The 13,928-nt window shown below is 35.1% G+C and overlaps 5 protein-coding genes across 6 annotated transcripts in view; 4 read left to right on the forward strand and 1 right to left on the reverse strand.

Moving 5' to 3' along the window:
- The window catches only part of LOC123008453 (proline dehydrogenase 1, mitochondrial-like), a 22,495-nt gene extending 20,832 nt beyond the window's left edge, over window positions 1–1,663 (forward strand). Inside the window, 3 exon segments of the mRNA XM_044404248.1 lie at window positions 381–666; window positions 721–928; window positions 984–1,663. Coding sequence (XP_044260183.1) covers window positions 381–666; window positions 721–926 — 492 coding nt within the window. The 3' untranslated portion in view covers window positions 927–928; window positions 984–1,663.
- On the reverse strand, window positions 1,386–2,328 carry LOC123008457. Its single transcript, XM_044404252.1, has 2 exons — window positions 2,008–2,328; window positions 1,386–1,960 (listed from the first exon to the last, which is right to left on the reverse strand). The coding sequence occupies exons 1-2, from the start codon at window positions 2,050–2,052 to the stop codon at window positions 1,685–1,687; spliced, it is 321 nt and encodes a 106-aa protein (XP_044260187.1). The 5' UTR covers window positions 2,053–2,328; the 3' UTR covers window positions 1,386–1,684.
- Window positions 2,329–2,841: 513 nt separating this feature from the next.
- On the forward strand, window positions 2,842–8,318 carry LOC123009236 (CUE domain-containing protein 2-like). The gene is made up of 4 exons (XM_044405406.1): window positions 2,842–2,968; window positions 3,009–3,276; window positions 3,323–3,645; window positions 7,545–8,318. The coding sequence occupies exons 2-4, from the start codon at window positions 3,105–3,107 to the stop codon at window positions 7,908–7,910; spliced, it is 861 nt and encodes a 286-aa protein (XP_044261341.1). The 5' UTR covers window positions 2,842–2,968; window positions 3,009–3,104; the 3' UTR covers window positions 7,911–8,318.
- Window positions 8,319–8,394: 76 nt separating this feature from the next.
- Window positions 8,395–11,861, forward strand: LOC123009237 (trypsin-1-like). 2 transcript variants are annotated; one of them, XM_044405407.1, is made up of 2 exons: window positions 8,395–8,506; window positions 11,166–11,861. In XM_044405407.1, the coding sequence occupies exons 1-2, from the start codon at window positions 8,440–8,442 to the stop codon at window positions 11,855–11,857; spliced, it is 759 nt and encodes a 252-aa protein (XP_044261342.1). In that variant the 5' UTR covers window positions 8,395–8,439; the 3' UTR covers window positions 11,858–11,861. The 2 variants fall into 2 exon arrangements, with proteins under 2 accessions (XP_044261342.1, XP_044261343.1); XM_044405408.1 differs by lacking the exon at window positions 8,395–8,506 and adding an exon at window positions 10,982–11,117.
- A 79-nt stretch (window positions 11,862–11,940) lies between these two features.
- On the forward strand, window positions 11,941–13,918 carry LOC123009233. The gene is made up of 5 exons (XM_044405402.1): window positions 11,941–12,102; window positions 12,149–12,483; window positions 12,538–12,898; window positions 12,975–13,229; window positions 13,280–13,918. The coding sequence occupies exons 1-5, from the start codon at window positions 12,046–12,048 to the stop codon at window positions 13,865–13,867; spliced, it is 1,596 nt and encodes a 531-aa protein (XP_044261337.1). The 5' UTR covers window positions 11,941–12,045; the 3' UTR covers window positions 13,868–13,918.
- Window positions 13,919–13,928: the final 10 nt, after the last annotated feature.

The following is a 13,928-nucleotide window of genomic DNA, read 5'->3' on the forward strand; positions in this document are numbered from 1 at the left end:
TTGTTTTTGTGTAATAATTTTTTAAAAAGTGCATGTTTTCGTCAAAAAAAAACGTCTTATTTCTAAAAATAAGCGAAATCGACTAATAAAAGTTTAGCTTAAAAACATTGCTTTAAAAGGCTACATCCAAAAATGCCAAGAAACACGGCGGTGTTTTATTTAAAAAAACACAAGTTTGTATCTTAGTTTTGGGACATGCTGTATGGTTGAAAATAATTTTAGGTGATACACTAGATTAGTATCTATCAATGTCCTATAATTTTTTTTTGAAATTTTACCATTTAGAGGTCACTAATCAACTCGCTGTGTTTGGGTTTTTGTTTTGAAGTGATGAAATTGGTCATTTGTTGAGTCAATTTTCTGTTTTTACCCCAATATAGGAAAGGGCCCGCGCCGCCGCCTTGGGCTACCCCGACCCCACCAACCCCAATTTCGAGGCTACGTCCGAGATGTACCACAAAACCCTCACTGAATGTCTGCGACGAATCAAAGCATTCAAAGATTTAGGAGAAGAAAAGAAGATCGCCATTATGGTGGCATCGCACAACGAAGATACTGTACGTTTTGCCATTGAAAAAATGAAAGAATTCGGAATTGAACCTGAAGATAAAGTGATCTGTTTCGGTCAATTACTGGCCATGTGTGATTATATCACGTTTCCTTTAGGTGAATTGGTGCAGTCGGTAGGAAAGTCGCCATTTTAAAATTTTATTTTTCAAGGTCAATCCGGGTATTCTGCTTACAAGTACATACCATATGGTCCCGTAAACGAAGTTTTGCCCTATTTGTCGCGGAGAGCCCACGAGAATAAGGGCGTTTTGCAGAAAATTAAGAAGGAGAAGAGGCTTCTTGGAAGTGAGATTATGAGGCGTGCGGTGACTGGGCAGTGGTGGTATACACCAAAGGGAGACTACACCCCGGTTTAAATGTAAGTCAGGGTTGCCAAGTTTGCCTGAAAAAAATGTTTTGGGGATTCGTTGTAGGAGATACGAATTGGAGTACTTTTTTATCGAGCCTCCCAGGGGTCTGAGTTAGATAAGTAGTTGCAAAAAAATTCAAAAGACAGTCCACCGGATAAAAAGTCGCTTCTGTGTGGAAGAATTTCGTCCATAGGTATAAGCAAAAGTCTGATTTTATTAAGGACAATAGTTTAAGAGTAACAAGCTCGATGAGGGCGAAAGTTTCACACAGATCCGGAGTTTTTTAGCGCTTAGTAATTAATAAATTTAGTTAGATTTATGAAATTATGTACAGATGTTCAGTGTGTTTTAAAAAATAAAATTAACCAAAAAAATACCGGGTGTTTGTCGGCGTGCTTGTGATTAAAATCGTTTCAAAAATTTTATTTGGAAGGAGGCGTCGAGTGGAAGGAAGATAAATGACGGTGAATCTTAGTAATTTATTAGTTTGTTGAAAAATTTGTATCATTTTTATAGCCTGTGATGATAGTTTTTCTTGTTTTCAATGTCCTAAATCTGCCTTTGAGTATTTTTTAAATTGTTTAGTTTGGTGTGATTGAATAAATTTAATTGAAGTAAGAAGGTTGTCTGTTATTTTTCTTTGTAAATGTTTGTTGTAGGTCTAAGGAACGAGTCAATTCTGTGTCCTTATTAAACGTAATGTTCTGACAATAAGTACAAGATTAATAAAAGTTATAAGTGTTTATCACGTTTTTTCATCAATCCTAATTAAAACAATCTTTAAATGCGACCATATCAGTGCAGTTGGATATTGTGCCGACATTTTGCACACAATCGGGCATCGGCCATTTGCTTTTGTCCAAAACGCCATCTTTGAGAAGCCCATCATCTTCCATAGCACACTTGAAAAGACACAATATCTTCTCGGGCGGAACTTCGGGCTTGTCTTGTAACACTTGGGCCCATTCATCTTCACCGATGCTCAGTTTTTTCATACAGTTTTGCAAACTTGACGGATTGAACATCTCCAAAACCTCACCCTAGAAACACAAATTACCCACAACGAGACTTGAAAACAAACCGTTACCTGCACTAGGAGGAAAAGACACAAGAATGACACGAAACGCAACATTTTTATGACTAAATCGGCAATTTTGTCGCCTATTTATATCACGTAATGTGAAAAAAAAACACGGAAGTTTACTTTAATTTCAGTATTTAATTAAACGGAAACGTGTTATTATAATGGTGAAAAATAATTAATTTGATTTTTGTGATGATTTGAGTGGCGCAAGGGGAAGTACGGAAATGTATGACAGGTGGCCACCCGTCACACCTGTTTAACTTTGAGAAAAAAAATCATTCAAGGCTTTTTACTTAATAAAATAAAGACAATATTAGTTTAATGTTGTAATCTATAATCAAACAATGAAAAAAATGGGAGTGTTTAAGGGATCCTCGAGATTATAGGACCAAATGCGCAAGTATTTAAAACCATTAAACCACCCATTAAAAAGTTAAGCGAGAAATGCGTGAGAATAAACAAAATTTGAAGTGCCCCTATTTGGGGCGATTTGGTAAAGGATTAAGTCCGAAAAAGCACCACCTTTGGTTATTTTCCCCAGATCCCACAGAAATATCCAATTGTAGAGAGCCGGTTTGAGAAAGAGATTTTTTTGGTTGTTTTCTACCAAAATAAGGCGATTTGTAATGTTTCCACTTTGTTACTACAAAAAATATTGAAAATTGTTTTGAAAATCCAAATAAAAGAAAATCTTAGCTTTTATTGTTCCTTTAACCGGCTCTTAGCAATTTGATATTTCTATGGGATCTAGTGGAAATAACTAAAGGTTGGCAACGTTATTGCAAATGCCCATTATATCCAATACGCAAATAAGCTTAAGGTTTCTTGGTGTTTGACATTTGTCGTTCGGTGGTGCCCCCTACTCCGTCACTTTTGTTGTGTTATTGATTAATTTGAGTAAATCAAAAATATCCGATTTTTTCGGAAAACGAGTAAAAGTGGGACCTCCAGCTCTACGTTCCAGGTACAAAAAGTCAAGTTTCATTGATAACCTCCCAAATCAGCCTTCGGATCGTCACTTTAACCCAAAACTTACCTCCCCCAAAATCAGCCCTTTTTTCCCTGATTCCGGGGCGAACTCCACTCATTTCCAGTGAAAAATGTCCCAAAAAGCCATCGCCGACCAAGAAATCACCATCAAAGACTCCCTCTTCGAGTTCGTCAAGACACACATAACTAACGCCGACTTGTCTCTCATCGACGATATCGTCCTGTCTTATGTTGTTGCAATCCTTGAGGACGTCAGCTCGGACCCTGTCTTCAGCGTCGAAGGTGAATTCCCAATTTTTATTATTTTTTTTTAATCCGAAAAGTGCAGATTTCTGCGAAATGATGTCGGCGTACTTCCCCGAATTTGAATCGATCAATCACGCGACTGTCTGTCAGTGGATATTCGAGTTGGCGGCGAAATTGAGGGTGGAGGAACCGGAAGAGAAGTCCGTGATTGAGATTTCCCTACCGGAAATCGTTCCCAAGACGAAACCGAGACAGTTGGACAACAGAGACAGCTTTGATTTGCCCAAAAGAGTACACAGGCTGTCGGAAATGAGCGATGGGGGCTCCACGGATAGCTCCTGCTGCGATTTCTTGGACGAAATCGACGTCTTGCAGGAGATGTTCCCCCACGTTTGCTCCATTGAGGTTTGTTAGTCAGTTTTATTAAACAAAAACCAAAATTTCCATAATATAACGATTTAAAAACAAAAACGAACTAAAACAAAAATTCGAACAAATATAATCCAAATAAAAAAACTTAAAATCGCTGGTAAACAGTCTAAACTAAAATAAAATGAAATTAAAATAGGTACAGGTGGTTTTTAAAAAACGTCAGGCACGATATTATTTATGGGCTGATTTCAAAAATTAAAAAAATAAATTAAATGGCATTTATTATGTTTCACATAATTTTACGAGATCTGCACCTATAAGATGCAATTAATATTACATATTCTAATACGAACTCGACAAATTTTGAAAAATTGGATTTTTTTTTTAGTTTGTTCACCCTTTAAAAAATTACAACATTTTAAGTTAGTTAGTGATTAAAATAGATAAAGTAGAATCATATTCATGGGCCGTCTCTTGATAGAACAAATAATAATTGTTTCTGAAAAACTGCAGTTTATGACTATTAATGAAACAGTGATTAGTTTGGCAACTACTGTCATGGGTTTCCAAAAGTTAAATAATTAAATTTGTATTTTTTGTATCTAGCATTTTGTGACTTTTGTATATTTGGGTGCCTACATTAGGCGCAAGAATCATAAAGTTGTACTTATTACATATTTATTATACATTTCTTATTTATTTATTTATTTATTTATTATGTAGTATAAGCTCACAATATTAGAATTTTTCTAAATGTTTTAATGCTAATTTCATAATTGAAGTTAAAGAAGTATTAAATTAAATGTTTTTTAGAATGTGTTGATTACTATGGGCCTTGTTGACAAAAATTTCACATTCTAAACCAACATTATCTTTAAAATCCCTTTAATTCGATTATGAAACTGGCCCTTAGTATATTTTGGACTCCATTTAACTTTCTAACATTATATTGGAATTTTTTTCTTCATCATTTTGAACGATGAGTTTTCTTGGTATAGACATGTGCAATATCCTTCACTTTTACTAGAAATTATTGTTTAAAAAAATATCATTGTAAAAAATGGAAGCTAATAAAATCTGGTTACATGGTGTTAAATAAATCCCATTATTCTAATTCAAAAAACAACAAATGAAAGAAAATATTGACAATATTTTTTCAAATTGTTAATAAGAAATTACGTGTAACAAATTAGAAAAACATCAAATATAGTGTCATTAATTAATTTACTTATTTTGTTTACTTTAAATACCATTTGTAAAGATTAGTAAATTAAGAAGTTTGTTAAAAGGTTAATAACTTAAAAAATTTAAATAGAACACCCTATTTTTTATTTTTGCATCTAATAGATTGATAAATTATCAATCTAAAAAAATAACTTTTAATGTCTAGAATTGATAAATAAAAAGATATTTAACATTTAATATTCATTGTAGCAACAAAGCCTATCAATATTTGAGCATTGTTGATACTATGGCAACCACTTATCCGTTGATTTATCCGGAGATTGTAAAAGTCGTTATAAATACTGAAATTTGAATTATTTTATTGCAAAAATAAAGAATAATGGATTTAGTTTAACACAAATGTGATTATTAAGTGATATTTCTTCCATCTCTTATTGTGCAACTGTGCACTTTTTGGCTACTGAAACAATAGTAATTATTTTTTTTAATGTTTAACGGTAAATATCTTTTTAGTTATTGATTATAAACTTCTAAAAGTAAATAATTTTAAAAATATAATTTAATAATCTTTTAAATGCAAAAACAACAAATAGGGTGTTCCATTAAAAATTTTTAAGTTATTGAACTTTTAACAAACGACTTCATTTTTTTATCTTTGCAAATCCAACACACTGAAAAAATGTTACAACCTTATAGCTTGTACCTTCTTCTTTGCGGTAGTAAAAAAAATATTTCTAGATGTCTTAGTTTTTGTGTAATAAATTTTTAAAAAGTGCATGTTTTCGTCAAAAAAACTAACTTGTTTTTAAAACTAAGCAAAATCGACCAATAAAAGTTTAGCTTCAAAACGTTGTAATAAAAAGCTACATCCAAAGACGCTAGAAAACATGGTGTTTCACTTAAAAAAACACAAGTTTATATCGTAACTTATTTTTGAGACATGCTATATAGTTGAAATAAATTTTAGGCGAAGGACTATTTTAGTATCTATCAATGTCCTACATATTTTTTTTAATTTACCATTTAAAGGTCACTAATGGACTTTTTTAACTCGCTGGGACACCATGATAGTGCGATCAAATAGTCTTTTTATCATGTAGGCGTAGCAGTATGTATGTCAGCTAGATATCAAAAAAATATTTTATGAAACTTAATAAAATTTAAATATTGATATAAGCAAATTGAATTATTCTAAGAAAAGTCTCAAAACATTCTAGAAGGAGATGTTGTTGGCATTATTCTTACAAATCTTGTACTACGGTTTCGTGTGATAATTTACATAAAATGATTTTGACATTTCTCATCGTGACATTTAATATTCTGCAGACACATGTTTTAAATTTTTAGGTTTGTTTGATGGACAGACTGTATTATGACACTTATAAAAATTCTAAAATTGTTAGCTTATACTACATTAATACTATTATTTAATAATAATTAATACTACTATTAATTTAATAATTATTTATTCGACGAGTTTGAGTGTAAATCGGACGCTTTATTTGACCGAGTGGATTTAGGAGTGTAACGAGTGGAATAAAGCGACCGATTTACACTCAAACGAGTTGAATACAACATTTTATTCTTCGAATTAGAGTCAACAAGGCTTAAACTTGCTTTAAATCTGTTAAAAATAAACTGACGTTTCGTATTGAAAAATGCCAAACAGTTGTCAAAACTTCCTTACACAGGAGAAAAACCGTAAATTTTGACAGTGTCGAAGGATAAAAGCCATTTAATTTAGTTTTTTAATTTCTGAAATCGGGCCATAAATAAAAATTCTACAGCGCCTGCCGTTGTTAAAAAATCACCCTGTATTATGTAATGTAATATTGTACAAAATGGCAATCACATATTCAACATCGAAAAATAACTAATAGAAAAACAAAAATAAAAAAAATTAAAATATCCAGTGACGTGCTTGTAAAAGTAAAAATAAACTAATTGCTGAAAAATAAGCTCTTTCAACCTTGAAAAATATTATGAAAATAACTAAGTGGTTTTGCAGGAACAAATGGATTTTACTTTTTATCATGAAATTTTACCACCCTCTATATCCGAATATAGTATTATTTTTCGATGTAGAAAATGTGGCTACAATTTTACTGTATTTTAATATTTTTTTATTCACTCTTGTATCTATCTTATTTAACTTTTTGTTTGTTGTGTTTTGTTTTTTCCATCTTTTTACTTTATCATCTTATTGTTTTCCTGTATTTTAATTACTTGTTTACAACAATTTTAATCTCCGTCTTGTTTCAGTTTTCGATAGTTTACTAATACATTTTTCTGGTTTTAACTTTCGGTGTTTCTAGTTTGAGTTTTTTTAGTTCTCTGCTTTTTGTTTTTATTTCCCAATTTTGTAGTTTTTTTTACAAATTTTACAATAATTTTTAGAATTCTATAATTTGCTTTCACAATCCTTACTCAAATTTCTAGTTTCTATTAGCGTGTATTTTTGCTCTCACTTTAATATTTTGATATTTTAAATATTTCCTCTTTCTTATTTCAGTTTTATTACCTTCCAATTTGCCAAAACATTTCTCATTTTTGATCTTTAATTCTTAAATCTCTCATTTCCATTCTTTATACTTTTACAACTTTTTTAGCTGCTTTATGTTTCATAGTTTCGTTTGAAGTTGACAATGTACAAGGGGTGTCAAAAAATGTGAAAATTTCGTCGAATGTATTAGTGTAGTTTGTGCTCAGGATGAAGACCCTCGTTGTCTGATTGGTGTGTTTCGAAGGTGAAGCATTGCTTGGCGATCGCCAGTGGGGACATCGAGCGCGCCACTCAGATCCTCATCGACCGTCAAGAAAACGGTCAATGCCTCAACCAAAACAACTCATTGACGATCCACGTGAACAAGACCACAATCGACGATGCAGAATTGAAGAACCGCATCATCGAGCGGTACTCGTACATCGACAAGGACGCCTTCACCAAGGAGCACCGTCCGGTGGCCCCCAAAGTGGAGCCGAAGAAACTCGTCCGTTATCGCGACAACAAGATTGTGAGTCTGAAAGGGGAGCGATTCACCGAAGTGAAGAAGGGCGAAGACGTCGACGATATCTCGTTGAAGAAGAACAAGAAGGGCCACGGCACGCCGTAACCAAGAACCGACGATCGGATGATTAGTTTTAAAATTTTCCTTATTAGAATAGGGTGGTATATTTATGTAATGTCTGGCACTCTTAACTAGCTATAGGGAGCAAGTGTTGGGTAGGGGATAGAGTCCCAACAACCCAACAACTTGCTCCTCGTCTACACACACCGGTAGTATTATTATTATTATAAGGTTCAAGACTAGTCAAAAAAATCGCGAAGGTGGCTCGTGCGTATCCTACTTCATTTCGAATACCTGTGATTCTCGTAAAGTAAATGTATTTTCGTACATTTTATCTCAATCAGTGATATTATCAAGCATTTGTTTGCTTCGGTTTTAACGTTCAAGACTTGTGTTTTGTGTTGTTTATCCCTTTTTTACCTTTCTCGATTATAATAAATATGTTAAGTGTAACAATGGAATTGTTTTTCTACCGATGACACGCTTCTGATAGCTTTTATTCCCCTTTTATGTGCTGCATGAGCTACATTTTACTTTATTTCATATCACATTTTTGATAACAGTGGACGTAATTATGTCAAAACAAATGAACGCTGTTATGCAAGTGTATCTATTGGTAATGTTGGTGCCGGCTATCGCAAGTAAGTATTTCTATTTTCATTGTTTTTTAAATTTTAATTATGACAAAAACGCACCCAAATCCGATATTTAGAGGAACAAATTTCAAACTACGATTAATTCCCGCCTTTTTTGACAATACAGAGTGTTTTATTAAAACAACCACATATTCTACATCGGAAAATGAATCACACTAATATAAGAAATAAAAATTAAAAAAACGGAGGATTTTAATTTTTATCATGAAATTTTATCATCCTGTATAACGAAGCCTTATAGGACTATCACTTATTTGTTACTTTTCGATGGAGAATATGTGGTTGCAATTTTTCGCAACACTATAAGAAAACAACACCCTGTATACTATACATATACTAGGTGAACCAAGTTTTATCTGCACCCCCACAACACTTTTTTCTAATTAACTATTCTATTAATTCATCTGTCCCATAAAAGTAAAAAAAAAAAAACGATTTCACCAAAAATCTTGATAATAATAATAATATTTTTTTTTACTTTTGGAGAAAGATTTCGCTCTTTAGATGTATCAAAACATGAAAAAGGACCAACTCTCGAATGGTGATAGAAGACTTTTAGCTAAGCATATAAATGAATTCAGATTTTTGCTTTTTTTTTGAAAACTACAGAATTGTCAATTTTCATATTAGGCGTCTTAGTTTTTTTGTTTTCGATGTTCTTCGATTTAATTTAATTTGAATTTGCTAGTTTCTTAAATGTTTTTTACATCATAAGATACAAATTGGTGAAATCTGTTGAGTCTTACAAAATCTGCTGTTTCCGCTAATTAAATTCAAGATTACATAATCGAAACGCCCAAAACCTTAATTCAAAATCTAATCTTTGAAGAGCTATATCTCGTGAAAAAAGGCCCAAACAATTTTTTCTCATGGGAACTTTAAACTCAGTTATCACCCAAGAGATGGTCCGACACTTTTGAATCACCTGTATAAACTTGATTTTTTGGGGGTATAATGAATCTAAATACCATTATTATCTACTAATACCATACCATATAATTTAAAATTTTGAAATTGATTTTAAGTTAGAAAAAAATAAATATACACGTAATCCAAGAAAACATTTCTTGCTCAGAAACGCAACATTTTCATAAAACTTGTGATAATCTGTTTCTTTCGATTGCCGTTGAGGAAACAGAATTATAGCAGTTTTTGGATCATCATTTTTTTAAAGTCATACTAGTTTTGAAATTTGACAGTTAATAGTGTTGACCACCTTAGGGGATTTTAAATGGGTGGTTTCCGTTTAAAATTTTAAAGTTGGCGCCAATTTCTCAGTTTTTTAAGTTCAGACATTTTGAAAATAATTTATTTGAGTCAAGAATGGTTCAAAATTTCAAAGCCGTGGATGTTGCAAAGTTTGTAATATAGACTTTACAAGAATCAACCTGTATACAGAGTGCGCCAGAACTCGCACCCTAGAGAAAAATGTAAGGTAAAATACCCGGAACATGGAAAAAATGTTAAAAAAATTCTGTCTATAAAAATTTAGAAGTTATGAGAGTTTGAATCTACTCCATTTATTTCTGTTGGAAAAATAATTGCTTGATAGATAGACTGTATTATGACATTTATAAAAATTTTAAAACTGTCAGCTTATACTACATTAAAAGGCATTTCATTTATTTTTTTAATTTTTGAAATCGGGCCATAAATAAAAATTCTACAGTGCCTACCCTTGTTTAAAAATCATCCTGTATAATGCAATGTAATATTGCGAAAAATTGCAACAAATATTCAACATCGAAAAATAAAACTAATAAAAAAATTTTAAGAAAAAGTTAAATGCTCATACGCACGTCACTGGTAAAAGTAAAAATAAACAAATTGCTGAAAAATAAGCCCTTTTAATGGCTCACAGAGCTTGAAAAATATTATGAAAATAACTCAAGTGGTTTCGCAAAAACAAATGTATTTTACATTTTATTATGAAACTTTATCACCCTGTATATTGGGGCTATCGTTTATTTTACAAATTAGTATTATTTTTCGATGTAGAAAATGTGGCTGCAATTTTTTGCTATATTAAGAAAACACCCTGGATTTTAATTGTTTTTGTTTTCAACAGTTTTAATTCTTGGTCTAGCTTCAATTTTTGATAGTTTAATACATTTTCCTGGTTTCAGTGTTTATACAGACTGCGCCAGAACTAGCGTCTCAAAGAAAAATGCTATGTAAGGTAAAAACCAGGAATATGAAAAAAAAATTATTTATAAAAATTTCGGAGTTACGAGAGTTTCAATTTTGCACTTTAACTCTATTTATTTCTGTTGTTTTTTTTTGCTAGAGGCTATTAAAAGAGGAAACAAGAAAGCTGTATCCTAAATTGTAACTCTGTTAAATGTTATTTGTAGCTTTTTTTTGGCAATTTTTTTGTACCTTTAAATGTCAAATGTTAAAATTTTTTGACAGATAGTTTTTTTTTTAAGAGTTTTTATAGAAAAAAGAAAAAGAGGAAAAAAAGAACAGATTCTTGGTCTTACTTGAAACTTTTTTCTAGGGCGCGAGTTCTGACACCCTGTAAAGGGTGGCTATAGTATTGTATAAGAAGTTAAATAATTTATAATTTTATTTTTTATTTTTAAATAGTTAAGAAGTTAAGTTTAAGTTGCAAACTGGCAACGCAATTTTAAATATTTTGTAGAGACTTCTATGCGCATAGTAGGCGGCCGCCCAATCCCCATCACCGCCATCCCCTACCAGCTCAGTCTCCGCCTCAACTCCCGCCCCATCTGCGGCGCCGCCCTCATCAGTCCCTCCCTCGCCGTAAGCGCCGCCCATTGTTTCCCCCGTCCCGGCGCCTACTCCATCAAAGCCGGTATCACCTCCCTCAAGGAAGCCGGTGAAGTAGTCCACGTGGATCGCGCCCAAATCCACCCTAAGTACGACTCAAACGGCGTCGACTACGACATCGCTCTTGTCTTCCTCCGCTGCTCACTCTACTACACTTCTAAAATCCGCCCCGTTGCTTTGCCACGCCTCGATCAACCGCTTCGTGTCGGAATGGTGGGGGTTGTGAGTGGGTGGGGGGTGATGTTCTCCAATAACGCGAAGAGTTTTTCGAATGAGTTGAGAGAGGTGGAAGCGCCGGTGTTGGATTGGCAAAAGTGCAAAAAGGTGTATCCGGGGGATATGACACCGAGACTCTTCTGTGCCGGGTATTTGGAAGGGGGCAAGGATTCGTGTCAGGGGGACTCAGGGGGGCCATTTGTCGTCAATGGGGTTTTATACGGGATTGTGTCGGCGGGGATGGACTGCGCACAGCCGGGATTCCCCGGGATTTACACCAACGTTTTTGAACTAAGAGGGTTCATAAGGGAATATGGCAATATTTGATTAAATAAATTAATTATTTAAGAAAATTTGTTTCATTATAATTGGAACAATAGTAGGCTTGTTCTCCCTCTCCCTCTCAAATTCTTTCAAGGAGAGTGCCCTGTCCTCGTCTCCATGACACTGTTTATTTATTCGTGTTGTTTTGTCATTTTTTTTATAAACAGTTTTTCCGACCATTGATTTTCACGATGAAAACCTCAGCTCTAAGCGTATTTTCCAAAATTAACAGCAATGTACTCCAAAATGTAAGTCCCCCAATATCAAAATCCCCCATTTTGACATTCCCCCAAGTCTCGTAGACTTTTCTCGTTTAATTTCGAGATGACACCGGCAAGTCGGCAACCGGAAGCTAAGGAGGAGACAAAACCGGAAGAACAACCCAAGAATTTCCGGTACAATGTGTGCCAACCCCGGACTAGTCCGGTCGAACGACCCAACTCGGCCGGGGATGTCATGGCCCTCCAAAAACAGAACGTGAAAGCCGCCATTGAAGAACAACAATTACAACCATCCATGCTTCCGGAATATTACCAAAAAACGATGGAAAAGAGCGTCTTGACCAATCCGGACCCGGAACACACCGAAGAGGGCCGAATCAACAAGGGCTTGAACCCCAAAAATCCCAGGTGGGCATTAAAATCGAATTTTAAATAATTTTTTTCACCCCATTTGGATTTCAGGAGGTTCCAAGTGTCAAAAACGTACGCCAACGCGATTTTGCCCTTGAAAAGTGTGAAGCTTGCAAATCCATTCCCCGAGCCGGTGAAAATGATGATGTCCAGGACCGTATCAGATGACGAAAAGGCCGAACAAATGCTGGCGGAGGCCCGGAGTCAGAAACAACACAACGAACAAATGGCGAATAAATCGTCGACTTTTCGCTCGTTTTCTACCGAAGTGAGGCGTTGGTACTCGAAGACGGTGGGGACCGACCCGGAAAAGTGCAAGAAAATGGGCAAAGGCAAGAAGGGTTGCCCCAAAATGAAGCTGAACAACTGCCCGGCCCCCGCACGCACTCGCTGCGACCGTTTCGCCAAACATGTAGGTGAAAGATTTATGATTTTGTAACAATTTTGGCCCAATAAAAGTTTTTTAATAATAATGGTGTCGTTTATAGATTGACTGCAAAAAGCAGGAAGCCCCCTACCCGGCTTATAGCGAGTTTTGTCACGAAGAAATCGACGAAAAGCCTTCGTCGTGTAAGATGTGTCCCTGGAAGCCGGAGGAAAACCCCAATTTCAAGCCCTCGAAGAAGAAATTCCACACTAGTAGTCTAGTGATGGTGCGTCGGAGCGGCCTTGAAATGGACTTGCCCCTGAATGAGGACCCCCTCGTTGAGACCAACGACGAAATGTTGTGCGATTTGCGTAAGGTATGAGTCGCTTTACCCGGACTTGGAACTACTCTAGCTCATTTTTGTAGCCCCCATGTGAGCGTCCGAAAAACCGACGGTGTCCCGAACCCAAAAACAAAAAAAAAGAACAGAAGAAAAAGAAACCGAAACCGAAACAGGAATGTGCGATTCTCGATAATAACATCCTCGACGGTGCAGTCTTCGAACCAGTTGATGTCCCCCAGATCTCTCTCAAAACTAACAAACCCAAAGACCCCGGACAAGGACCTTGCAAGATCCCCAAATTCAAATTCCCATGTTGTAATCAAAAAATCTCCCGTACCGATCAAGATGGAAGGTGCCCCACTAAACGCCGCAAACCGAAAGTGCGGGATTGCCCCCCTAGTGACAAGGCTTGCGATACCATCGAAGTTGTTGAGGAGTACAATTTGAGCGGCGGGGGGAAAAAGGATAAGACGAAGTGCCCCCAAATCGACATGACGACGCTCAGGGAAGAGGTAGACGATGATCCCTGTAAGCTGAAGAGGAAGGGGACCACGAAGATATGTCCTGGGGATCTGTTGAAGAAGAAGAGGAGGAAACCGAAGAAGAAGACGAGTGGGGTTATAGCACCGCTCGAGAAAATCGAGCCGCCGCAACCTACCAAGACGGTTTAAATGTACGTAATGACAAAACAACGAAAATAAAAAATCATAAAAAGTTTAAAACCAGGGCTTT

Source organism: Tribolium madens, unplaced genomic scaffold, assembly GCF_015345945.1.
Source record: "Tribolium madens isolate multiple individuals breed KSU strain unplaced genomic scaffold, Tmad_KSU_1.1 Scaffold_71;HRSCAF=194;Tcas5.2_LG6, whole genome shotgun sequence".
Lineage (NCBI taxonomy): Eukaryota > Metazoa > Arthropoda > Insecta > Coleoptera > Tenebrionidae > Tribolium > Tribolium madens.

Bases quoted from the DNA above. Each gene is read 5' to 3' on its own strand.
- LOC123009236 (XM_044405406.1), top strand. From the start codon at position 3,105: ATGTCCCAAAAAGCCATCGCCGACCAAGAAATCACCATCAAAGACTCC. The intron at 3,277-3,322 runs GTGAATTCCCAA...CGAAAAGTGCAG, and splicing joins CCCTGTCTTCAGCGTCGAAG to ATTTCTGCGAAATGATGTCG. The intron at 3,646-7,544 runs GTTTGTTAGTCA...TGTGTTTCGAAG, and splicing joins CCCACGTTTGCTCCATTGAG to GTGAAGCATTGCTTGGCGAT.
- LOC123009237 (XM_044405407.1), top strand. From the start codon at position 8,440: ATGTCAAAACAAATGAACGCTGTTATGCAAGTGTATCTATTGGTAATG. The intron at 8,507-11,165 runs GTAAGTATTTCT...AATATTTTGTAG, and splicing joins GTTGGTGCCGGCTATCGCAA to AGACTTCTATGCGCATAGTA.
- LOC123008457 (XM_044404252.1), bottom strand. From the start codon at position 2,052: ATGTTGCGTTTCGTGTCATTCTTGTGTCTTTTCCTCCTAGTGCAG. The intron at 1,961-2,007 runs GTAACGGTTTGT...TTGTGTTTCTAG, and splicing joins GTCTTTTCCTCCTAGTGCAG to GGTGAGGTTTTGGAGATGTT.
- LOC123009233 (XM_044405402.1), top strand. From the start codon at position 12,046: ATGAAAACCTCAGCTCTAAGCGTATTTTCCAAAATTAACAGCAATGTA. The intron at 12,899-12,974 runs GTAGGTGAAAGA...TGTCGTTTATAG, and splicing joins GCGACCGTTTCGCCAAACAT to ATTGACTGCAAAAAGCAGGA. The intron at 13,230-13,279 runs GTATGAGTCGCT...TCATTTTTGTAG, and splicing joins TGTTGTGCGATTTGCGTAAG to CCCCCATGTGAGCGTCCGAA.